Source organism: Nomascus leucogenys, chromosome 3 (genome assembly GCF_006542625.1).
Source record: "Nomascus leucogenys isolate Asia chromosome 3, Asia_NLE_v1, whole genome shotgun sequence".
Taxonomy (NCBI): domain Eukaryota; kingdom Metazoa; phylum Chordata; class Mammalia; order Primates; family Hylobatidae; genus Nomascus; species Nomascus leucogenys.
In genome coordinates this window covers 94,664,743-94,691,776 of record NC_044383.1, presented here as the reverse complement: position 1 = coordinate 94,691,776, position 27,034 = coordinate 94,664,743, and the positions used below count along the sequence as shown (strand labels likewise).

At 42.6% G+C, this 27,034-nt stretch overlaps 1 protein-coding gene and 1 non-coding gene across 2 annotated transcripts in view; both read right to left on the bottom strand.

The window, feature by feature from the left end:
* The window catches only part of AFG1L (AFG1 like ATPase), a 234,226-nt gene extending 223,675 nt beyond the window's left edge, over positions 1-10,551 (bottom strand). The window contains exon 1 of the mRNA XM_003278929.4: positions 10,211-10,551. Coding sequence (XP_003278977.3) covers positions 10,211-10,349 — 139 coding nt within the window. The 5' untranslated portion in view covers positions 10,350-10,551. The remainder of the gene's footprint in view (positions 1-10,210) is intronic.
* A 2,119-nt stretch (positions 10,552-12,670) lies between these two features.
* On the bottom strand, positions 12,671-12,772 carry LOC115834515. The gene has a single exon (XR_004029462.1). It is a non-coding gene; the product is annotated as a U6 spliceosomal RNA (small nuclear RNA).
* Positions 12,773-27,034: the final 14,262 nt, after the last annotated feature.

The following is a 27,034-nucleotide window of genomic DNA, read 5'->3' as shown; positions in this document are numbered from 1 at the left end:
CCTCTGGCATGTTATTGTTAATATTTCACTTACATACATTTATGTAACATTTCTTACAGTTTTCAAAAGACTTTCTCACATAATAACCTATTTGAGTCTCATAAATTACCTGCAAGGAAGGTAGAGTTAGGAAAATGCAACGCATTCTACAGATGACAAATGGAAATACCAAATCAAATGATTGATCCAGCACTGCAGAATGAAACCAAAATCGCAATCTAGTCTTTTCCAGATCAGGTTTTATTAGTCATCTGGTATCCCATATGTTCACCATTCCTAAAACAGAACTGATCAAAATGCTTCAAAGTAACAGTTATGGAATAAAGGAGCTTCACTTCTTCACAAAGAGAAAGAAGAGGGTTGCCAAAAAGAACACATGCTTAGTTAAATGAAATCAAAACTATATAAGGAATTCAGATTTCCAGTTTAAAATGTTTACCCAACTGCTGTGAGAAAAATGCACAATCAGGAAAAGCACTTTAATATTTCTAAAGGGCTGGATTAAAATTTCAGCTGTAAACTTCATTACTGTAATGAGATTTTTAATGCATATTTATTAAACATCCATTTAAACACTGTGTTCACAATTATTCATGAGTTATTTGTACATTTGTGCTGATTTTAACAAACTGTAAACAGTGGCCACTGACCAGAAATGTTCTCCTGCAATGACAAAAGCCTATGCTAAGGTCATAGGCAGCCCATTTTATGCTCTATTATGTTCTAATCATACCCAAAAGATAAATATTCAGCTGCTTTTTTGAAAACTGCAATGGTCATCAATGACCCAAAAAGTCAGACTTACCATTGACATTAAAGACCTATGTTTCATTCTGTGATGAATAAACAAAGTACAGAATAGAAGAAAATCAAATCTTAATTAAACTTTCTTTAGAAAAACAACATAAGCCATCATCAAGGAATGCACTGCAAGATGATTTGCTTTATTTATAAAAGGCTTAGTTAGGGGCTTTAAAAGGGTGCTTTTGATTTAAATAGAAAAATTATGAAAATTAAAACTAAATGCTTGGTGGTTATCATTCTTTTCCTTCAGAAGCTAGTTAATCTTAAATGTGCCAATGTGTATAACTTTACAAAGGGAAAAAAAATTGTACTTTAAATTTCATGATAACAAATCAGTAAAATAATGCCTAAAAATCTGAATAAAGCTATTCTGAAGTAATTACAGGCATGGCCCAGCATACTGAGTAACTCCTTAATATTCACCCTGTTCACATACTATTTAATAAAGACATCTAAGGGATCTAATTTTTTTCAAAAGATTTTTAAACCCATTCATTTGTTATGTTAGTTTAAATTTTATACACACACATATATAAATAAGAATTTCAAAATGGAATCTACAGGAGTTGCATTTAAATGATATTATGAAGAAATGGAGGAACGACTATAAAGAATTACATGTTCAGGCTTAAAAACTTATTGAAAACTGCCACCTGGTCAAGAGTATGGATAGATAATATGTTTATAGAGTAGCTTCTGGGATGGGGGCAATGAAGAGAAGAAATAAGAAGGATAAGCAGGATAGTAAAAAGAGGTTATGAAAGAGATTCTGGAAATTAAAGTATCAGGTATCTCCAGGCAAGGAGTAGAAATGGTCCTCAACAGAGAACTTGGGCAAGGGAGGCAAAAGACAGCAGGAAGAGCTAGCATCCATAATGCTTTTAGGAGAGAAGACAGAGCTAGCACACCTGAAGTCTACTACTGGAGACTGGGGTTAGAGGATCACTTGAGCTCAAATTAGAGACCAGGCTGGGCATGTTGGCTCACACCTGTAATCCTCACACTTTGGGAGGCCAAGGCAGGAGGATAGCTTGAGCCCAGGAGTTCCAGACCAGGGCAAGCAATATAGTGAGACTGTGTCTCTAATTTAAAAAAATATAAAGGCCAGGCGTGGTGGCTCACGCCTGTAATCCCAACACTTTGGAAGGCTGAGACAGACAGATCGCTTGAGATTAGGAGTTCAAGACCAGCCTGGCCAACATGGCAAAACCCATCTCTACTAAAAATACAAAAATTAGCCGGGTGTGGCAGCTCACACCTGTAATCCCAGCTACTCAGGAGGCTGAAGCACAAGAATTGCATGAACCTGGGAGGTGGAGGTTGCAGTGGGTGACAGAGCGAAACTCCAATTTCCAAAGTCAAGGAAACTTTTCTTTTGAGCTATTGACAGCTTTTAACAATTAAGTAAAGTATACTCCTATAAAAAAAATTTGGAGCATAATTGTTTCTCTCTAACTGATTTCTCCAGAACTTGAAAACTATTAGTGAGTATCTTAACTTACGGCAATACTTATTTGCATAAGTGCAATAGAAATCTGTTTTCATTTGTAACAGGGCACAATTGGAGAAACTGGTTATTTTACCAAGGTTTTGACTGGAGTGGTGTGCTTTCCTTTAAGGAATCAAACTTGACTTATAGAGCCAATAAAAGCTCCTTTGGAAACTGGCCTCGTATCTTGTCCACACAGTCCCTGCCCTGGGTTCCTGACCTATAGCAAGTAAGTAAGTAAAGTACAGGCCCAGGAGCCCCAAGTTATCTTGGAACCTCAAGAGAAGAGGTATTTACTCAACTCATAGGTATTTGAGGGTACAAACCCATGGCTGGGCTCAGCTTTAAAAAAAAAAAAAAGTCTTATCTGAGATTCCTTCTATGGAACAGAGTTCCATCAAAGTCAATTTTAAAAGCCTATGTGAAAAATAATTACTTTTCCTGCACTTTATACAAATATCAGGCCAAGTACAATAAAGCAAATCCGTCTTACCGTGATTTGTCTTTAGTAAAAATGGGAGACTGGAGAGAAAAATTATGTTTCAAGAACTGTGGTATACCTGCTATTAAATTCTAGTCTCGGGCTGGGAGCAATGATGGCTCATGCCTGTAATCCCAGCACTTTGGGAGGCCAAGGCAGGCAGATCACCTGCAAGAGTTCGAGACCATCCTGGCCAACATGGTGAAACCCTGTCTCTACTAAAAATACAAAAATTAGCAGGGCATGGTGGTGGGCACCTAAAATCTCAGCTACTCAGGAGGCTGAGGTGGGAGAGTCACTTGAACCCGGGAGATGGAGGTTGCAGTGAGCTGAAATCATGCCAACTGCACTCCAGCCTGGGCAACAGAATGAGATTCTGTCTCAAAAAAAAAAAAAATCTAGTCTCATCAGTTGTTTTTAAGGTTTTTCTGCAATTTAAACTGACTCTGCTTATTCTTGTAAATCAATCAGTGATCTTTGGTTGCTACTCAGAAGAAACAAGAGGAATAGATAATGTAAAAATCTGGATCAATATTCTAATCCTGGGCACATATTGGAATCAGCTAGCAACCCCACATGAGCTTGGTTCCAACAGTTGCCCAGTTCATGGAAAGCCTTCTAAGTTCATTTACTTGGAATAATTTTATTTATTTTACCTTACTTTTGTGGAATATATTGCTATTGTACTCTTTGTGAAGGAATGCAGGATAAGCTTACTCAATGTTCTCTTAAACTGAACAGTTATTAATCTTCCAGATATCACCTTTTGTCAGAACTCAAGAGTTATGAAAGGCCCTTGCCATACCCACGCTTTGTGACTGAGCTCCTCTCTACCCTGAATACCAGAGACCCTAATAGTTAGGCAGGAATAGCATTGCCCCTATTCAGCCTGAAGAAGTTGCAGAAGATGGATCTTTGTTTCTCTTCAACCTTTATTAAGGGTTCCCTTGTAAAAGGGAGTGGGGGGAAATGTCAGAGGCATTTGAACTCGAGCAACTCCATTTTGAATAAGGGCTGGGTAAAATAAGTCTGAGACTTGGTGGGCTGCATTCCCAGGAGGCTAAGGCATTATTAGTCACAGGATGAGATATGAGGTTGGCACAAGATACAGGTCATAAAGATCTTGCTGATAAAACAACTTGCAGTAAAGAAGCCAGGCAAAACCAAGATGGCGATGAGAGTGACCTCTGGTTGGCCTTACTGCTATACTCCCACCAGCACCACAAAATCCTCAATTATGATAAAGATAATCAGTCTCAGGGATAGGCATGACATTCTTTTCTAATATAATAAATATTAACAAAAATCCAAGAAACATGAAATAAGTTCACATAAAGATATTCATCTAATTGGATAACAAAAAGTAAGTTCAGGCCGGGCGCAGTGGCTCACGCCTATAATCCCAGCACTTTGGGAGGCCAAGGTGGGTGGATCACAAGGTCAGGAGATCGAGACCATCCTGGCTAACACGGTGAAACCCCATTTCTACTAAAAATACAAAAAATTAGCCAGGCGTGATGGCGTGCGCCTGTAGTCCCAGCTGCTCAGGAGGCTGAGGCAGGAAAATCGCTTGAACCTGGGGGGCGGAGGTTGCAGTGAGCCGAGATCGCTCCACTGTCATCCAGCCTGGATGACAGAGTGATATTCCGTCTCAAAAAAAAAAAAAAAAAAGGCCGGGCGCGGTGGCTCACGCTTGTAATCCCAGCACTTTGGGAGGCCGAGGCGGGCGGATCATGAGGTCAGGAGATCGAGACCACGGTGAAACCCCGTCTCTACTAAAAATACAAAAAAAATTAGCCGGGCGTGGTGGCGGGCGCCTGTAGTCCCAGCTACTCGGAGAGGCTGAGGCAGGAGAATGGCGTGAACCCGGGAGGCGGAGCTTGCAGTGAGCCGAGATTGCGCCACTGCACTCCAGCCTGGGCGATAGAGCGAGACTCTGTCTCAAAAAAAAAAAAAAAAAAAAAGTAAGTTCAAATGCTATAACCAGTGAGTATTAAGGGAAACAGAAAGTAAGTCCAAAGACTATTTTCTTAACTAGTAATATGTACTACTTATAAATTGTACCTTGGCAAGTAACATGTAAAAGTAAAAGAGAAACAAAATATGTATAAATAAATAAATAATAAACTATACCAATTCATATGGCTGAGGAGGGTTAGTTCTACTCACATTAATACCTAATCAGGGGACAGGCCTGGTGGCTCACACCTGTAATCCCTGCATTTTGTGGGGGCCAAGTTGGGTAGATCACCTGAGGTCAGGAGTTCCAGACTAGCCTGGCCAACATGGCGAAACCCCGTCTCTACTAAAAATACAAAAAAATTAGCTGGGCAGTGGTGGCACATGCCTGTAGTCTCAGCTACTTAGGAAGCTGAGACAGGAGAATAGCTTGAACCTAGGAGGCAGAGGTTGCAGTGAGCCAAGATCGCACCATTGCACTCCCGCCTGGGCGACAAGAGCAAAACTCCATCTCAAAAAAAAAAAAAAAAAAACCCTAAAAGGGAATAAACTCCTATGTATGTATACTAAAGAGATTGTGGAGTTAAATATGAATCATCATTTAATAGAGGCACCTAAAAATATAATATTGTGATATTGTCAGCATAATAAAAAGAAATCACAAGATGTGATCCTCATATTACCTTGCTTCTATGAAATACATTTAATTTCTAAGGCTAGCTTAAAGAAAATGGAATTTCGGATATGCTAATTTTTAGGTTTTGGAAAACCTATAAACATTTCCCTCCCTGGCTTCTCTCCTAGTCTCCTAAGACCACTCTATGAGGCCCCCTTCTTCTGCTCACAAAATGTCAAGTTTCCTCAAGCACTAGCCCTCAGCTTTTGCTTTTGCTTTTCTTTTCTCTTCTTTTTTTAGAGACAGGGTCTCATTATGTTGCCCAGGCTTGTCTCAAACTCCTGGCCTCAAGCAATCCTCCTGCTTTGGCCTCATGAGTAGCTGGGATTTCAGGCACAAGCCACAGGCTCTTTTCACCCTACACATATATTCCCAGGCTCATTCTTCTACTCTCATAGCTCTCAATGCTTCATATTTTCTTTCTTAGTCTCAGATCCCCAAATGTCCTACAACTAACTAGACTTATTTACCTAGAACTATAATAAATGCCTCAAATTTAACAACAAATTGAACATGGGAAGCGGAGGTTGCAGTGAGTCGAGAGCCAAATTGAATCTCTCTCTAAAATCCTTTGGCCCTACCATTTTGTTTCATTTTTGTTTTGTTTCTTTTGATTAAATTGCCCAAACTCAGAAACCTAAATTGCTTTTTTATTGTTTTACTTTTTACTTATTATGTCATTATTTCACCTGCAATAGGAAATCTAAATTTACCTTCACTCCTCCCTTTCATTGTCTCCTCCAAGTATGTCCAAGTATGTTAATTTTTTTTTTTTTTTTTTCTTTTTTGAGATGGAGTCTTGCTCTGTCCTCCAGGCTGGAGCGCAGTGGTGTGAACTTGGCTCACTGCAACCTCCACCTCCTGGGTTCAAGCGATTCTCCTGCCTCAGCCTCCCAAGTAGCTGGGATTACAGGCATGTACCACCATGCCCAGCTAATTTTTGTATTTTTAGTAGAGCGAGGTTTCACCATGTTGGCCAGGCTGGTCTCAAACTCCTGACCTCAGGTGATCCGCCAGCCTCAGCCTCCCAAAGTGCTAGGATTACAGGCATGAGCCACTGTGCCTGGCCAAGTATGTTAATTCTATCAAAGAAGTGTCTCTGAATTCCCTCCCTCAGCTGCCCTGCTCTCCTTCACCACAGCAGTAATTCAGCCCCTAAACCACTCCCTAACACTGTATCTACTTCAACTTCCTCCTAAATAATTACCCAGCTTCCGGTATTCTCCCATCCAGCCATTTCTGATTTGTTTTTCAGGTGGCCACAAGAACAATCATGCTAAAACAGATCTGATCACTTCTATTCCTGAGAAACTTCCACTAGTGTCCCACTGAGCTTAGACATCTTAACATACTGTAAGAGACTCTTCTCAACCAGATCAGCCCACCTTTACAGCTTCATCTCTAGTTGCTGTCTCAGAGACCATTAACCAATAAGGGCCATGTACAGCTCACATCCACAGTTTTGCTAAAAATAAAAAATCTGGCCAGGCACAGTGGCTCACACCTGTAATACCAACACTTTGGGAGGCCGAGATGGGTGGATCACCTGAGGTCAGGAGTTCAAGACCAGCCTCATCAACATGTTGAAACCCCCTCTCTACTAAAAATACGAAAATTAGGTGGGTGTGGTGGCGAGCGCCTGTAATTCCAGCTACTCAGGAGGCTGAGGCAGGAAAATTGCTTGAACCCAGGAGGCAGAGGTTGCAGTGAGCAGAGATCACACCATTGCACTACAGCCTGGGCGACAGAGCAAGACTCTGTCTCAAAAAAAAAAAAAAATTCTTCCCCTCTCCAAGCAGAGCTGCTTCCTCCTCTGTAGTCTCATAACACTTCAAACAGGCTTAGATCATGGTACAATATGTTATTAATGTTCACTGTTACATTAAAGAGCTAGTACAAATAGCAGTTAAGTTTGTGACTCCGAAGCAAAAATGCCTAGGTTTAAAATCCAAGTTGGGTGACCATCCTTGTTTATTCATCTATACAATAAAGACAACAATTTTTATAGGGTTTTATGAAGATTAAATTATGAAACCGAAACTGCTAGCAAAGTGCCTAGAACACAGAAGGGGCTCATCAAATGCTGGCTACCATAATTCCATCTGCCTCTCAAGGCTATGGGCTATTCAAGGGCTAGAACTCAGTTTCATTCACTTTTCCTTTTTTTTTTTTTTTTTTTGAGACAGGGTCTCACTCTGTCACCCAGCCTGGAATGCAGTGATGCCATCTCTCTCAGCTCACTGCAGCCTTGACTTCCTGGGCTCAAGTGATCCTCCCACCTCAGCCTCCCAAGTAGCTGGGACTACAGGTGTGCACCACCACACCCCGCTAAGTTTTATATTTTTTATAGAGAGGGGGTTTTGCCATGTTGCCCACGCTGGTCTCAAACTCCTGAGCTCAAGTGATCTTCCCCCCTCAGGCTTCCAAAGTGCTGGGATTACAGGTGTGAGCCACCACACCCAGCCACATTACACTGTACTAAATAGTAGACTTCAAAAGATGAAAAATGAAGATAAAATCGAAATGTACCCCCCCAAAAAAAACAGGAAAGGGATAGAAAATCCATTTGTAAATCAGACTCTGAATACTGAACAAAATTTCAACTAAAATTTTCCTTTTATTTAAAGATGGGGGCAGGGCACCGTGGCTCACGCCTGTAATCCCAGCATTTTGCGGGGCCGAGGCTCCGGATCACCTGAGGTCAGGAGTTTGAGACCAGCCTGCCCAACATGGTGAAACCCCATCTCTACTAAAAATACAAAAACTAGCCAGGCATGGTGGTGGGCACCTGTGATCTCAGCTACTAGGGAGGCTGAGGCAGGGAGAATTGCTTGAACCCGGGAGGTGGAGATTGCAGTGAGCCGAGATCATGCCATTGCACTCCAGTCTGGGAGACAGAGCAAGGCTCCATCTCAAAAAAATAAATAGGGGAAGGGAACATCTTTAGATACAATTAAATGGACCTCTAACCTAACTGCATTTTCATCAAATCTTCACACCCAGAATTGGCTAAATTTTGTGTATTGGAGAAAGTATGAGTATAGATTAATAGCACAGCCTTTACTTGAATCCAGAAGTTCTGACACTTACTAGCCATATATCTTCAGCAACCTTGGATTCATGATCTCCAAAATGAGGATAATGAGGAATAATAAGATACTGTATGTAGAAAGTACTTAGTATATTGTATGACACAGAATAAGCATTCAGTGAATTTTGTATGTTATAATGATGCTCCTTAAATCTTTAATGTTGATAAATCATGGTATATACATAGAATGGAATACTTTTTTAAAACTTAAAACACGAGGCAGTTCTATTCATATGAAATTGATATGGTATTGATATGGAATGATCTCCGAGCTACTAAATTTAAAAGAAATTAACAATTAACAGAATTAACTGCTGTAAACACAAAACAACGTGTACAGCATGTTACTTCTTTTTTTTAATACGGTTATCTATATATGTATATGCTTGTACATACACAGAATGTATCTGGAAGAATACATAAGAAACTAGTATCACGGATTGCCTCTGAGGAGAAAAACTAAGCAGCTAAGGGATATGGACAGAAAAAAGCCTTACATTTTGCCATATTCTTTCTTGCACCTGTTGAAATTTATAGCATTTGCTTTTATTGACTACCAAAAATGAAAAATGAAATTTATATTATAATCCACAGCTTACACTACCAGAAGATTCCATTATATCTTTATTTATTTATTTACTTTTAACGACTACTCCAGCAGATCAGGGCTACCCCCTAGGTAGTGTGTGGAGCCTATTCCATTATACTAAGTGCATTATGCTAATCTTTGGAGAAAAACGTAAGGTGACCTAATCAAAGTTCTAGTATTAATTTCAACTGCATTGATGATAAGGGTCAAAGACTGTCATATTTTTAGCTAAATTAATAAATAAGAATCTATTAAGGTATATACTTTATTAAGGTCTATCAATCTATTAAGGTATATTACAGGGGTTGCTTGGATTTGAGAAAGGAAAACGAGTATGTGGATGAGGGAGACAATAAGAATAATTTCATTCATTCATTCAAAAATCATATTTGCACATCAAGTACCAATCATTGCGCTAAGTGCTTAGGAAACAATGACACAATGTCCTTGCCTTTGAAAAACGTGCAGTTTAGTGCGAATATATAAATAGAGCAGTAAAACTGGCACTCTTGACTTGGTTACTCAGAATATACATTCATTCATTCATTCATTCATGAACATATAACTCAATGAAGGAAGCCAGGGAGAAAGAAAGCTTGGTGACAAAATAATTCCACTGACGCTTCTAGTGACTTGAAAAGAATACCAAGAATCGATTCCTCAATCTGAGAATGTGTGTGGACTTTCCTTCCTAGAATCACGATAGATATCAGGGCCTGCAGAGGTCCCAGGCGCGGCTCTTCCTCCAGTGCCCGTCAGTCACCAGCCCTGAGAGCTTGGAAAACGCAGAAGGTAGGGGTCCCCAGATCCCAACCCTACACCTCCATTACTTCAAGCCAGGCACTCCCACTAGGCTCAGCTCTCTAAACGTCCCGGAGGGAACAAACTCTGAGTCGACCTCTGACCCTCAAAATGAAAGTCACTCAGGGTCATTTCCCTCAGTGCTCAGGGCTCATTCACAGACAGTATAAAAAGTCAAGAGAAATGGAAACGCCTCTCGAAGAGCCCTCAGCTTCGTGAAAGCAGGAGACACCTGGGGTAGATGGGACAGGCAGGGTAACCCCAGAGGCTTCTCCAGTCATATGCAGTCGGCTCGGACTACTCATGGCACAGTCACTGACCTTTCCAAAGGGGCTTCCCAGGGGCGATGGCCAGAGGAGCGAGAGCGGCGGCCCAGGCCCCGCACCCAACACATCTCCCTCTCAGCGGGCTCTGTGCTAAGGGGCGCAGGGTAACCAAGAGCGACCAGGAGGCCGCCATCTTGAACTCCGTACGAGGAGAGGAAGAGGAAAACTTTATTGAAACCCAGAAGAGAGACGGTGGCAAAGTCAAATCCCGCCGTGCACTCTGAAGGCTCCACCCGAGAGAACCAAGGGATCAGTTAGGGAACGTGACCCCCAGTAGCCACAAGGGCGGGCTCCCGTGCCCTCCCGTCCTTCCGGACGCTGCCAGCCGGGACTACGACTTCCAGCATGCAGTGGGGCGGGGCGGAACGGAATGGGCAGCTCCAGTCTGCGCAGTGGGAGGGAGGGCAATTCTCCGCCAGGCGCTGGTGGCCGGCCGAGGAACCCGAAGTTTTCAAGGAATTGGGAAGTGATTTTGACGGGTAGGCAGGTAACCACTCTTGAGCCTTTTAAGTTAATTCACATGACCGAGATTCCGAAACCTGAATAAAATGGAGGTGACCCAATGGGCCCTCGGGTTTTAACAGAAGAGTGATGTCACTTCGTCACACCTCCCTAAATGGTAGGCCCATTTTTTATTTTACCTCCAGCGCCCAACTCATCTTTGACGAGTACCTGAAATGTGCGCCTACCACTTTCCCTTTTCGTATTTGAATAATATAAATGGTACGCACTCATATGCTTTGAAAGAATGTATAAGCGGCCTGGGAAAGCCAAGGGCCTAAGAAGGACTGTTGGTGGACGGAGAAGTCATGGGACAGTGTATCCGAAGGGTAACTTCTCATTGATCAGCCCTAATTTGATTAAACAAAAACTGCTTTGACATACTATAATAAGCGAATTAGGAGTACAAATTGCTGTCCAGAAGAGGCTGGCAATCCAGTAAGCGAGATGAATTCCAGAAAAGATAATACAGGCCGGGCTAGGTGGCTCATGCCTGGGAAGCCCAGGCAGGAGAATCGCTTGAGCCCAGGAGTTTGAGACCAGTCTGGGTAACATAGCGAGATCCTGTCTCTGCAAAAAATACAAAAATTAACTGGGCATGGTGGTCTGTGCCCTGTAGTCCTAGTTACTAGGGAGGCCGAGGTGGGGTTGCGGCCAGGAGGTGGAGGCTGCAGTGAGCTGGGATTGTGCCACTGCACTCCTGCCTGGGAGACAGAGTGAGTCCCTGTCTCAAAAAAAAAAAAAGAAAGGAGAAGGCCCAGCGCGGTGGCTCACACCTGTAATCCTAGCATGTTAGGAGGCTGAAGCAGGCGTATCACCTGAGGTCAGGAGTTCAAGACCAGCCTGGCCAACATGGTGAAACTCCATCTCTACTAAAATATAAAAATTAGCCGGCATGATGGCGGGTGCCTGTAATCCCAACTACTTGGGAGGCGGAGGCAGGGAGAATCGCTTGAATCCGGGAGAGGGTGGCTGCAGTGAGTCGAGATCGTGCCACTGTGCTCCAGCCTGGGTGGCTGAGCAAGACTCTGTCTCAAAAAAAGAAAAAAATAAAAAGAGAAGAGGAGGGGAAGGGAGGGGAAGGAGGAGGGAAGGAGGGGGAGGGGGGGAGGGGGAGGGGAGGGGGAGAGGAGAAAAGGGGCAGGGGGAGGGGAGGGGAAGGGGGAGGGGAAGGGAAGGAGGTGAGGAAGGGGGAGGGGAATGGGAGGGGGAGGGGAAGGGAAGGAGGAGGGGAAGGGGGAGGGGAAGGGAGGAGGGGGGAAGGGGGAGGAGAGGGGGAATGGAGGGGAAGGGGGAGGAGGGGGGAAGGGAGGGAAAGGGGGAGGAGAGGGGGAAGGGAGGGAAAGGGGGAGGAGAGGGAGGGGAAGGGGGAGGGGAAGGGGGAGGAGAGGGGGAAGGGAGGGAAAGGGGGAGGAGAGGGGGAAGGGAGGGAAAGGGGGAGGAGAGGGGGGAAGGGAGGGGAAGGGGGAGGAGAGGGAGGGGAAGGGGAGGGGAAGGGGGAGGAGAGGGGGAAGGGAGGGAAAGGGGAGGAGAGGGAGGGGAAGGGGAGGGGAGGGGAGGGGAGGGGAGAGGAGGGGAAGGGGAGGGGAGGGGAAGGGGAGGGAGGGGAGGGGAAGGGGAAAAGGGGAAGGAACAAAATAAAAAGATTTTTTAAATAAATTTTTTTTAAAATAAAGATAATTCGGTGTTGTGGAATCAATGAGAGAGCAGTTTAGCTGGTAAATCAAAAAGGCCTTCTAAAAGCTCAACTTTTTTTTTTTTTTTTAAGAGAAGTGGCCTCACTATGTTGCCCAGGCCCAAGTGCTGTGGCTATTCACAGACTCCCATCATTGTGCATAGTAGCCTTGAACACCTGAACTTACATGATCCTCCTGCTTCAGCCTCCCCAGTAGCTGGGACTACAGGTGCAACCACCATCCTAAACTTTAAAGCTTTTTTTTTTTTTTAATTTTAAAAAACATGGAATACTTCACGAATTTGTGTGTCATCCTTGCACAGAGATCATGCTAATCTCTATCATTCCAATTTTAGTATATGTGCTGCCAAAGCAAGCACTACAAGCTTAACTTTTAAGAGATAAAGACCTTCCAAGAACAGGGAATAGAGTGAAGTCAGGCAGGCAAGAAAGTCTGGAGTATAGGAAGGAGAAAGTTCAGTTGTGTGAAAACAAATGAAAAGACTACACTAAGAAGAATTCAAGGAAGTCAGACAGTTGGTCCACACTAGAAGAGGGATTCCAAAGAAAAAAGAAAGAGAAAGTGTAGCATGGCATCATAATTTAGAGACGTCTCTACCAACTTGGTCAAATCATTTATGGAAAAAATTATTTTGATTGTATCTGTCAAAATAAGCCAATTTACACGTACTATTTATCTTCTATCTGTAATTCCATTGCCTGACATGACAAACTGTTCTTCCATACTATGGTGATTTTTTTTTTTTATTTTGTTGCTAATTTTTGGTGTGACACTTTGTGAAAGACCTTTTGAAAAATCTGATTGTTTCTCCCTTGACTTGCAGATGTATTTATCACACTCAAAAGACTTTCAGAGAGTATTTAGATTTCATTATGTTTGCTTCAAAAAATCACTTGCCTTGGCCAATGAAATTATCCTTTATTAGAAATTCCAACAGCTTAATAATTATGGAGGTAATATAAGCACTCATGGATAATTTGATGCCAAAGAAGACCTACAGGAAATTTTCACATGGTTGTGCAAGTAGAAACATAGGAAATTAACTTTATTTTGTACAAATGTAAGCTAATTTAGAGGGAAATAACTTAGATTAACTTAATAACTTAGATTGTAATTGATGTATTCAATTATATTATAATTGATGTAGTCAAGAGAATGACCAGAAGACTAAGTAGCCATTGTAAACCATTTTATTAAAACATTAATCCTGCTGTTCCTGCAATTCCTAAAACAAACAAAATAATTAGCCTGAAAAAAATTTTTAACATTGTCAGGAAAACTATTTGAAATAAGTCATAAAATTACGAGGTATTTTCTTGTCGTTGTTTAAAAAATCTTCCTAGAGAAAATGGCAAGTAGCTCTGGCATGTAAAATTAAGGATAAAACCAAACTAAAATAGTCTAGAGAAGGACAAATACAATGAAAGAAATGAGGAAATAAGAAAGAAAGTGGTCAATACAAAACATACTGAGTCAGGAGATATATTTGATTTCTGATTTTGTCACTAATTCAAGCTCTCTCTGTTTTTCTTTTTTTTTTCTTTTCTTTTTTTTTTGAGACGGGGTCTTTCTCTGCCACCCAGACTGGAGTGCAGTGGTGAGATCTCGGCTCACTGCAGTCTTGACCTCTCTGGCTTAAGAGGGCAATCCTCCCACCTCAGTGTCCCGAGTAGCTAGGACCACAGGCATGTGCCACCATGCCTGGCAAAAATTTTTACATTTTTTGTAGAGACAGGGTCTCCCTATATTCCCCAGGCCCCTCAAGTGTTCCTCCCACCTCAGCTTCCTAATATACTGAGGATACAGGCTTGAGCCACCACGCCCAGACTGTTTTTCTTATCTATAAAATTAGGGTGGTTTCTGTGTTGGCTACCTCACAGGTTTTGTGAGAATTAAATGAGATAATATATACAGTATACACAAACTGTTAATCAGAAATGATTGTAAATAGAAATTGAGAAGAATAATGTCAAAGCCTAAAATAAGGAACAGGCCCAGCACCATGGCTCATGCCTATAATTCCAGCACATTGGGAGGCCAAGGTGGGAGCATCACTTGAGGCCAGCCAGCCTGAGAAACACAGCGAGACCCCATCTCTATCTATTGATTGATTGATTGAGACAGGGTTTCACTGTCACCCAGGCTGGAGTACAGTGGCATGATCTCGGCTCACTGCAGCCTCTGCCTTCCAGGCTCAGGTGATCCTCCCACCCCAGCCTCCCTAGTAGCTGGGACTATAGGTGCACACCATCATGCCCGGCTAATTGTTCTGGTATTATTAGAGAGGATTTTGCCATGTTGCCCAGGCTGGTCTCAAACTCCTGGGCTCAAGCGATCCACCTGCCTTGGCCTCCCAAGGTGCTGGGATTACAGGTATGAGCCACCTTGCCTGGCCAACATTTTTTTTAATAAAATAAAATAAGGATATGCCTAGGACAACATAGATTCATGATATCCAAGAATCGTAGAAATAAGGAATGCACTCTAAGCTTGAAAACAGTGGAAAAAAAATTTTTTTGAGGCAGAGTCTCACTCTTGCCCAGGCTGGAGTGCGGTGGCGTGATCTCAGCTCACTGCAACCTCTGCCTCCTGGGCTCAAAAAATCCTCCCACCTCAGCCTCCTGAGTAGCTGAAACTGCAGGCATGCCCCATGCACTCACCTAATTTTTTGTAGGGATGGGCTTTCACCATGTTGCCCAGGCTGGTCTCAAACTCTGGACTCAAGCAATCAGCCTGCTTCAACCTCCCAAAGTCCTGGGATTACAGGTGTGAGCCACTGTGCCCAGCAGAAATTTTTAAGTAGAAGAAAGTGCTACAGAACATCAAGTAGCAAATTCATGAAACTCATTAAAGGCAAAAGAAAAATATTTTTCAAGTAGGATCTAAATAAATGAGATGGTAATCCATAATAAATATGGGTGATTGGGATTTTCCATTTCCAGGTTCATGAGGTTGCCATTTTAGAGGATGCCATTGGGCTATTGACAGAGACAGACTGCAGATGGAATAGGCCATTGGCATGAAGCAGCCAAAATACCATTTCACCATTTCCTCATACTCTTTTTTTTCTTTTTTTTTTTTGTGAGACGGAGTCCCGCTCTGTCACCCAGGCTGGAGTGCAGTGGTGCAATCTCAGCTCACTGGCTAATTTTTTGTATTTTTAGTAGAGACAGGGTTTCACAGTGTTAGCCAGGATGGTCTCGATCTCCTGACCTTGTGATCCGCCTGCCTCGGCCTCCCAAAGTGCTGGGATTACAGGTGTGAGCCACCGCGCCTGGCCTGGAAGTGGGAAGACTGCTTGAGCCCAGGAGTTTGAGACCAGTCTAGACAACAAGGCAAACTCCGTCTCTACAAAAAATATAAAAATTAGCCAGGCATGTGGTGCGCACCTGTAGTTCCAGCCACTTGGGAGGCTTATGTGGGAGGGAGAATTGCTTGAGCCCCAGAGGTCAAGGCTGCAGTGAGCCAAGACTGTGCTACTGCACTCCAGCCTGGGCGACAAAGTGAGACCAGGCCAGGCACGGTGGCTCTGCCTACCTTACCATCCTCTCAGATCACTCAAATAATTTATACTCAGAAAGCAACATATCATGGGTGATTTACCAAGCATCTTATTTGTTTACATGCACCTTTGTATATATTATTATAGAAAAACTGGTAAACTAATCCCATCCACCCACTGGACACCCCCCCCTTTATTTCCTATGCATGTTCTGATGGTTTTTACTAATATTTGAAAAGTCAGTGCGGTAGCTCACGCCTATAATGCCAGCGCTTTGGGAGGCTGAGGTGGGAGAATCACTTGAGGCCAGGTTCAAGATATTTTTTAAATTAGAAAAAAAAAAAAAATTTGGCTAGGCACAATGGCTCATGCCTGTAATCCTAGCACTTTGGAAGCCGACATGGATGGATCACCTGAGGTCAGGAGCTCAAGACCAGCCTGGCCAACATGGTGAAACCCCGTCTCTACATTTACAAAAAAAATTAGCCGGGCATGATGGCCGCTGCCTGTAATCTCTGCCACTAGGGGGGCTGGGGCATGAGAATTGCTTCAACCCGGGAAGCGGAAGCGGAGGTTGCAGTGAGCCAAGATCACGCCATTGCACTCCAGCCTGGGTGACAGAGTGAGACTCCACCTCAAAAAAAAAAAAGGAAAGAAAATTTTAATAAAAATAATTACCCAAACTATCAATTGACTTTTAATATTTTCAAGGCAACTTTAAGAAATGTTCCAGCTTTAGGCGAGGTGCAGTGGCTCATGACTGCAATCCCAGCACTTTGGGAGGCTGAGGCAGGTGGATCATTTGAGGTCAGGAGTTCAAGACCAGTCTGACCAACATAGTGAAACCCCATCTCTACTAAAAATACAAAACTTAGCTGGGCGTGGTGGCGCGTGCCTGTAATCCCAGCTACTCAGGAGGCTGAGGCAGGAGAATTGCTTGAGCCGAGATCGTGCCATTGCACTCCAGCCTGGGTGACAGAGCGAGACTCTGTTTCAAAAAAAAAAAAAAAAAAGAATGTTCCAGGTTTAATATTGCAATATGTATTTAGTATCCATCACTACATGTACATTATATACTTCATACTACTACTGATATTCAGACTTAATGAATACATTTATTTTAAGATCCTCAAGGGGGCTGGGCACATTGTGGCTCATGCCTGTAACCCTACCACTTTGGGAGGCTGAGCTAGAGGATTGCTGAGGCCAGGAATTCAAGATCAGCCTAGGCAACACAGCAAGACCCCATCTCTACAAAAAATGCTTTTAAAAAGTAGCCAAGTATGATGACATCCACCTGTAGTCCCAGCTACTCAGGAGGCTGAGGTGGGAAGATTGCCTGAGCCCGGGAGGTCAAGGCTGTAGTGAGCTGTTTTCGAGCCACTCCATTCCAGGTTGAGCAACAGGGTGAGACCCTGTCTCAATTAAAACAAACAAACAAACAAACAAAAAAACTCCATGATTCTGAGAGATACAGTAAGTGACTTGTCCAATATAATACAGCTACTATACCTTCTTGAAGTTAACTGAATGGTGATGGAAATAACCCTTAAACCAGATCAACAGATAGACAAAAAGTAGACCATGCCACATAATACTTTGATTGCTGTTCATTGATAGTCATGACCAATCTAGTTTTGTTGATTGGTTAGTTGGATTTAATGAGATGCAACCAGGCAAACAAATTGAGTGTTTTTCAGTTCTGTAGACCACTTATTCAGAGAAACTGAAGTTGGCCTAAAATGTAGCCAATCTTCAAAACTCAAAGATGCCATGATAAAACTATATGAATTCATTTGTTTATAAGTATAGTACTTGCTCCAGGTGACTACACTCAAAATTAGCCGTGATTTGGCCTAGACTTCAAAGAAATCAGCTGGTTTTTGTTTTGTTTTTCAAATGGACATCTTGAGATTACTTGGATAAGATTTAAGTCAAGTTAAGTTTTATTTACCCAACTTTACTGATAATGAAGAAATTCTCAAGTAAGACTCTCTAGGTGATAAAACCTGAATAATTTTTAGTCTGGACATATCTAATTCAAGGAGTATTCCTTCCAAAGCTGAGTGTCTTCTGCCAAAACCAGAACTGGAGAAAACTGAGGGACCAGATGAGGAAAGTGTCATGAAACCTCTAATGTCTATACACACCAATTGTAAGGGCCCAATTTTCCCAGCATGCCTCTCACTTAGCCCAAGCAATTCTCATCAATTTCAAAAGGAGAGATGTGCATCCACAGATAGGAGCTTGCAGTATCCAGGGCTTACTCAGCAGGAATACATACTATAAATTATGTTACCAGACTTCATTTTTTTAAGCCAAATCAACCCAGCTGGATTTTCAACCTTTAGTTCTTAGAAATAATCAGCTGTCCCTTAAAATATCAAATCTGCTTGGCTTTATTTCACACATCAATCTTGTTGATTACCTAGGATAAGTCATAGTTTAGGTTGATATGCAAGACATGTAATGTAGCTGTATACTTTACTACCATGTAGCTTTATAGTACCAAATCACCAAAATTTTTTCTGGAGGTAATTTTATGTATAGCAAAAAGAGAAGCAGGAGATATAATTTCACATGTTTGCTGTTTAACAATATTTTAAAACATATAATTCTGTTTACAAGTATAGTTTTTCAGCTTTAATTTGATACTTTACTACCAGGTAAATTATCTTTTAATATAATTACTTTTATATAATAATTATGATCTTCAAAGTCTGCAAAGTGATTAAAGGGCATTTTCTAGGAAATAGATTTCTGTATTTATGCAGTTTCTCTGCTTATGGTTTTGGTGTTATACCTAATTTATTGTTTTCATTATTATTATTATTATTATTACTATTACTAAATACTTATTAAATAGCATGTATAGCTATAGACCTTTACAAATATCTAAGACTTTAGGTCTAAAATGTTTTTAATCACAGATTTTTAAAGTTGACACAAGTATATCCTCATTATCTTTTTTTTTAGCACTTATTAGTTTTGACTCACTAGCATGTTATACACATCAGCACCTGTGCCCATTTAGCAAAGAATTTCAGTACAAATCACTCTGAATTGAATAGACATCTCTAAGAAGCATTACAATTGTTGCAATATTTTTAGAAACTGAAACAAGGAAATAAACAACTTCAGTAAAAGTGATTTAAATAACAAATAACGTGTCTTTATAAACAGCTTATCTCCTTGAGAACAAAGAATAAACAAGGAGACAAGGTTTTTTTTTTCTTCCACTATTAAAGCAGATCACAATATGAATGGGTGAAATGTCATGAATAATTGGAGAAAATCACAGAGTAATCTTCGACAAAAACATCTGATTTATTTAAATTGTCACTGTTTGTCTTATTAGAACCTTTATTTAACCTTGTTATCCACAATGCAGTATTCAAGCTGGTTTATCAAAAATATACTTTGGAACTAACCATATTTTGAAAATTTTGACTTTCTCAAATGCAAGGTATGGTAATATAAACCTCTCATGGTAACTGTTTTACTTCAGACCTAATTAATTGACATTGCATTGAACTGAAATGCCTACGAAAACCAATGTTTTGAATGTAAAACAATAGTAAGTCAAACAGTTCAAACATTCTATCAATAGATTTAAGCTCAGGTTTCTGGTCAACAGAATCATCATTTCCATTATTAGATTCACCTAGATATAACATTCATTCACTATCCTCAGCTAACAAACCCAGCCAAACACCACCAAAGCCACTCCTTATTGTGAGACTCAAAGTCTCGTCTTCAACCATGTTCTTTCTTTCTTGATAAACTCATTTCCTCATTGACTTCTACAAGATGCCAAGTATTTCAGAGCTTACCAAGTTTCCGGCGCTGTTCCAACTGTCTTACAAATATTAACTCTTTCAATCCTCATAACACCCTGTGAATTAGGTACTATTATTGTCCCCATTTTATACATGAAGAAATGGAGACACAGACATGTAAAATAACTTGCCTAAGGTTACACAGCTACTAAGCCCATCTCTACCAAGCCTTGATTAAATAGAATTGATTTGCTTATAGTACTGTCTTCAAACCAGACAGATTTATATAAAATATAAAATTCTAGGCTGGGTGCTGTGGCTCACGTCTGTAATCTCAGCACTTTGGGAGGCTGAGGCAGGGGATCACCTGAAGTCGAGAGTTCAAGACCAGCCTGGCCAACATGATGAAACCCCGTCTCTACTAAAAATACAAAAAAAAAAAAAAAAAAAAAGTTAGCCAGGTGTGGTGGTGGGTGCCTGTAATCCCAGCTACTGAGGAGGCTGAGGCAGGAGAATTGCTTGAACCCAGGAGGAAGAGGTTGCAGTGAGTTGAGATTGCACCACTGCACTCCAGCCTGGGCAACAAGAGCAAAACTCCATCTCAAAAAAAAAAAAAAAAAAAAAAAAAAAAAAAAAAAATTCTAGCCAAGAGATAATTTATAATATAAAAGCAAAGTATACCAGAATAGTGATATGCACATCATGCTATTATTCACAATGGACTGAAGAGATTAGAGAAAGCAAAGCAGTATATGAAGAGCTCTGTAGTCTAACATTAAATAAATTAAGTTATGGCAGGGAGGTGGGATGAGGGGTAGATGAGAAAGAAGAGAAAAACATGTCTCAGAGGTATGAGCCCAAGTAATTAGATAAGTAATGATAATATTTGCAGCAGAAAGGATGTAAATATTGGCAAATGCTTGGGGGTAAATGGGATTAGACTGACTTCAGACAAGTTGAGCTTTATTTAGTGAGTAGGATAACAAACAGAAATAGCATGTGGGTGCCTGTGTGAGTGTGTGGTTTGGTAGGTGGCAAAAATTATGATGATATGCTCATACTTAGGTTGAGGTAATTAAAGTTTTGGGAATATTGGACAGCTTAATACACCAAGTCTTGACTGGCAGGCCTGGTCAGACGCTCTACCAAACCCAACCCATGGGTTCCTGACAAATATACCTCCTGTGAGGATGTGTAAATGAAAAGATAGAAGAACTAACTTCCTTTGCAAATACACTTGGGAATCAAACCTGTTGTTCCTGGGAGTGTATATCCCTGTGGCTAAGGCCTTTCATTAGAACACTGAAAACAATCGACAGAGATTTGCCAGGCCCTCCACTCTCAATAGAAGTCATGGTGCTTTTTATATCCTGACATCTTCCTCTGACCTGGCATCTCACAGACTTCTGGTCTGAGCAATCCTCAGTTGTACCTTCTTTGGGGTCAAATCAGAGAAACAGGACAAGTATTTCTCAAGTCCATTAATTTCTCCACATTCCTACTGCTACTGTCTTTGTTCTGTCACATCGATCTTTTTGAGCTAAAAATGTTACACTCATTCAATGGTTTACTTTAGAATGTCTTTAGATAACGTCTAGAACCATAAACATGGACTATAATGCCCTTCATGACCTTGTCTTTCTGGCCTGAGTCCTGATCTTCTTTCCCTTTCATTCCAATAGTCCTTAACTGTACTAGTTCCCTAAGTGTGCCATGCTCTTTCTTTCCTCTGGACCTCTTCAGCTGCTTATCTCTACCTCTGGAATATACTTCAAAAACATATGCAATTTGCCTGTCAAACACCAACTTCATGTCTCAGTTTCCTTGTTGCTTCCTTCTGGAATCCTTCCTCCATTACTCTTCCCCTAAGACTGGGCCATGTGGCTGTTACGACACTCTCCTGACATGGCTTTGTTCATTTTCATGCCCCTATGACCAGACTGAAAGATCATGGCCAGGCATGGTGATTCATGCCTGTAATCATAGCACTTTGGGAGGGTGAGGCAGGAGGATCGCTTCAGGCCAGAAGTTGGAGATCAGTCTGGGAAACATAGCGAGACCCTGTCTCTACAAAAAATAAAATTAAAAAATTATCCAGGCGTGATGGTACTCACCTGCAGTCCTAGCTACTCAGGAGGCTGAGATGGGAGGATAGCTTGTGCCCAGGAGGTCGAGGCTTCAGTGAGCCATGATCGTGCCACTGCACTCCAGCCTGGGCAACAGAGGGAGACCCTGTCTCTAAAAAAGCTTAAAAGAAAAAAGATCGTGGAAGGAAAAACTGTATCTTGTTTACCACTTTGTCTCCTCTCCATATGCCCCACACCCACCCTAGCACCTAGCACAGTCCCTGGTTTCTTGTAGGTGCTCAGTCACATGAATAGCCAGAGAGTCTGAGAATCCTAAGAAAGCCATATCTGTTCAGCCAAAGAGATCACATGATGCTAATGGTTCTGGAATGGCACCCTCCTCAAGATCCCATCAATTAATCAAATACATCTGGCATTCTTGAGATTCTCTACATCCCTGCTGCTCAGTGTGTCTGGGGTCCAGCAGCATTGGCATTACCTGGAACTTGCTAGAAATGCAAAATCTCAGGCCTCATCCTAGAACTCCTGAATCGGAATCTGCATTTTTACAAGGTCCAGGTGATCTGTATGCATATTAATGTTTGAAAAAACATTGCTCTGGTATGGCTAGGTGGCTTACTCCTGTAATCCCAGCACTCTGGGAGGCCAAGGTGGGAGGATCACTTGAGCCCAGGAGTTTGAGACCAGCCTGGGCAAAAAAGTGAGATTTGGTCTCTACAATTTTTTTTTTTTTTGAGATGGAGTCTCGCTCTGTCACCAGGCTGGAGTGCAATGGCGTGATCTCAGCTCACTGCAACCTCCACTTCCTGGGTTCAAGCGATTCTTCTGCCTCAGCCTCCCAAGTAGCTGGGACTACAGGCACGCACCACCATGCCCAGCTAATTTTTGCATTTTTAGTAGAGACGGGGTTTCACCATGTTGGCCAGGATGGTCTTGATCTCTTGACCTCGTGATCCACCCACCTCGGCCTCCTAAAGTGCTGGGATTACAGGCAAGAGCCACCACACCCAGCCCAAAAAAATTTTTTTAATTAGTCAAATGTGGTGGTAGCACGCACCTCTAGTCCTAGCTACTGGGGAAGCTGAGGCTGTAGGATCACTTGAGTCCGAGTTCAAGGCTGCAGTGAGCTCTGATGGTACCACTGCACTTCAGCACGGGTGACACAGGAAGACTCTTGTCTCAAAAAAAAAAAAAAAAACAACAACAACAGTTGAAGAAACACTTCTCTAGATAGGTACATTGGTGGTTCTCTACTCAGAAAGTGGGTAATTCATCTTCTTGAGAGAAGCAGTGAAAATGCCTGGTTTCCAGGATTCCTGTGGCTGAGAACCTTTTTATTTCTGCCCTGATCCAGGTTTACACTAATATGTAACATGGCCTTACATGGCTGAAATCAGACACTGTGCATGATATCAGGTGCTCCCCTATCTCAACAAAAATTCTGTGCCTCTGTTTTTTCAGAAGTTAACCACCTGACTTGAGACAAGAATTGCACATGTTGCACATGTCATGCTTGCCTTTGACTCTTTCAGACATTGTGTCCAATATCATCTATCAAAGGAATGAGCCTGCCTTGTATCCCTGATGTGCTTGGCCATTGGCTGGGAGCAGCCCATGGAAAGTGTAGCCTCTGAGCAAACGCAGTAGTCATGAATTTCAGGGTACAGCCACTGAGGCCAAAGGTTAATTATGCTTTCTGCAGTTGGAGGTCTCAGAGACGCAGTCTCATGGCTGCCACAACGCGTAAGGAGAAGATAAGAATATGATAATTGATGGAGAAGAACTTGACAAAGGTGGTTCTGATGTTCATACAACCAACCCAGCACTGCCTGATTTACCAACATACAAGAGGCAAGGCACAAAAAATGTAACAGAACAGAAACTTGTGCCTCGGAAGAGGTAATTTGTAAAGCCTAGAGAGGAGTGAGACCCCTTAATGAGCATGCCTAAAACAAAACAGATGGTCACTCCTCCCTAACCTACCAAGAGTGAAAGTCAAGTTACCACGAGGGGCCTGGCACAGTGGCCCATGACTGTCATCTCAGCACTCTGGGAGGCCAAGGGGGAAGGACTGCTTGAGGCCAGGAGTTTAAGACCAACCTGGGCAACATAGAGAGACCCCATCTCTATTTTAAAAAAATGAAAATTAAAAGTTACCGCCAGGCTTATTTTGCTGAGATGGCATGCAAGCAGGGGCCTGGCTCTTTCTTGCTCTTGCCCCAGCAGTACTTAGCCTCTTCTCTAAATAAAACTGAACAAATATACAAAGAAATCAGTGTTCAACTCAAGTATTAGCCTCCCAGAGACATCAAACTCAGACTGTCCAGAGAGCAATCCATGTGCTGATCTCTCCATGACTGTGGGAGTAGTCAGTCTTTGAGAGTAGGGAGACTGATTGATATGCTACTAGAACACACTAAGATGAGAAGGGCTCTTCATGGGGGTTGGTAAGGGGTTCCCAGGAGGACCATCACAAAGGAGCAGGTCACATAGGTCCCATCACAAAGGACTTCAAATAACATTACATCATCTCCAAGATTATGTGTGTAGTCCCTGATTCTCCTGGTACCGACTGGGTATCCAACAATTCAACTCAATTCTGACACTAACTATCCAGAGTTAGTGCACATCCCACAAGTTAAGACTCAGTCCCACAAGACTGCCCCCACTTCAGATGCCAGTTGCGAACAGGATGTCCAGACTACCCACACTTCTGCCCAGCCCCCTACTAATTTGGTACTTCTCATAACAGCCCCCCACCGCCCCCCACCACACACACACCCTTTTCATACATTCCAACAAGCACTTCCATACATTGCTGAAGAGGGTATAAACTGGCAAAACCTATGTCAGCCTTCAATAAGGAGATTTAGGAAATATGTTAAATGTAGAGTTTAATTGAGTCCAAAGCTTGAGGATGGCCACCCAGCAATATTGATTCAAGTTGCCCTGAATATGCACTCCTATTAGCAGCAGTTACAAGTAGGGTGGGTCTTTCTTTCTTTTTTTTTTTTTTTGAGACCGCTCTTGCTCTGTTGCCCAGGCTGGAGTGCAATGGTGCCTTCACACCTCATTGTAGCCTCGACATCCTTGGTTCAAGTGATCCTCCTTTTTCACTTCACCCTCCGGAGTAGCTGGGACTACAGGGGCACACCATCATGCCTGGTTAATTTTTTTAAAAAATTTTTGTAGAGGCAGGTCTCACTATGTTGCCCAGTCTGGTCTCAAACTCTGCACTCAAGCAATCCTCCTGCCCCTCCCTAGGATTATAGGTGTGAGCCACCGTGCCCAGCCACAAGTGGATTTTCTTTTTTTTTTTAAGATAGAGACGAGGTCTCCCTTTGTTGCCCAGTTAGGCTGGTCTCAAACTCCTGAGCTCAAGTGATCCTCCCGCCTTGGCCTCCCGAAGTGCTAGGATTACAGGCATGAGCCACTGCGCCTGGCCATAAGTCGGTTTTTAAAGGAAAAAAGAAGACAGAGTTCCTAAGCTGTTTCGCAAGAATTTACATTGAAATAACATAAGCAGCTGGGCCTGGTGGTCTGTGCCTGTGGTCCCAGGTATGTGGGAGGCTGAGGCAGGGGAATTGCTTGAGCCCAGGAGTTTGAGGCTTCAAGGAGCTGTGATGGCACCACTGCACCCCAGCTTGGGCAACAGAGCTAGACCCTATCTCTAAAAAATAAAAAGTAAACAGAAGCTATTGATTGCTTATACTTTATTCTTTGTATCACAGACTCCAGAAACATGAAGATAATGGGTGAGGCAGCGAGTCAGGAACAAAATGCCTTTAAGTAATTGCTCTGGACATGGGGGTGAGGGGTCATGATTCAAGTCCCATACTCATCAGGTTTTTTATTGTTATTGTTTGTTATTTTTTAGACAGAATCTCACTCTGGGGCCCAGGCTGGAGTGCAATGGCACAATCTCAACTCACTGCAACCTCCACCTCCCGGGTTCAAGGGATTCTCCTGCCTCAGCCTCACCAGTAGCTGGGATTACAGGTGTGCACCACCATGCCCCCCTAATCTTTTTTTTTTTTTTTTTGAGATGGAGTCTTGCTCTGTCACCCAGGCTGGAGTGCAGTGGTGTGATCTCAGCTCACTGCAAGCCCCGCCTCCCGGGTTCACGCCATTCTGCCTCAGCCTCTCGAGTAGCTGGGACTACAGGCGCCCGCCACCACACCTGGCTAATTTTTTTTTTTTTGTATTTTTAGTAGAGATGGGGTTTCACCGTGTTAGCCAGGATGGTCTTGATCTCCTCGTGATCCGCCTGCCTCAGCCTCCCAAAGTGCTGGGATTACAGGCGTGAGCCACCACAGCCGGCTAATTTTTTTGTATTTTTAGTAGAGATGAGATTTTGCCATGTTGGCCAAGCTGGTCTTGAACTCCTGACTTCAAGTGATCCCAAGGTGCTGGGATGACAGGCATGAGCCACCATGCTCAACCAGGTTTTGAAGAAGCGATGCACTGATCAAGTTTACAAGGAACTGGCTGTTAAAACAGAATTCCAATTTACTAATTTTTTTTGAGACGGAGTCTCGTTCTGTCGCCCAGGCTGGAGTGCAGTGGCGCAATCTCGGCTCACTGCAAGCTCCGCCTCCTGGGTTCACACCATTCTGCTGCCTCAGCCTCTCCGAGTAGCTAGGACTACAGGCGCCCGCCACCATGCCCGGCTAATTTTTTTTTTGTATTTTTAGTAGAGACGGGGTTTCACCGTGGTCTCGATCTCCTGACCTCATGATCCGCCCGCCTCAGCCTCCCAAAGTGCTGGGATTACAAGCGTGAGCCACCGCGCCCAGCCCCAATTTACTAATTTAAAATAAGAAATATAAACTACCTGCTCCCACAAGGCAGTACCTCCTTTTGCCTATTAAAAAAAAAAGTCTTGTCAGGCACAGTGGCTCATGTCTGTAATCTCAGCACTTTGGGAGGCTGAGGCAGGTGGATAGCTTGAGCTCAGGAGTTTGAGACCAACTGGGGCAATGAGGTGAAATCCCAACTCTACCAAAAATACACAAATTATCTGGGGGTGGTGGCGTGCACCTGTGGTCCAGCTACTCAGGAGGTTGAGGTGGGAGGATTGCAGGAGCCCAGCAAGTCAAAGCTGAAGTTGAGGCTACAGTGAGCCATGATTGCACCACTGCACTCCAGCCTGGGTGACAGAGTGATACCCTGTCTCAAAAAATAAAAATAAATAAAAATTAAAAAAAGGTCTTTATTGCTTAAAGTTTCCCTGGGCCTGATAAATTTTGCAT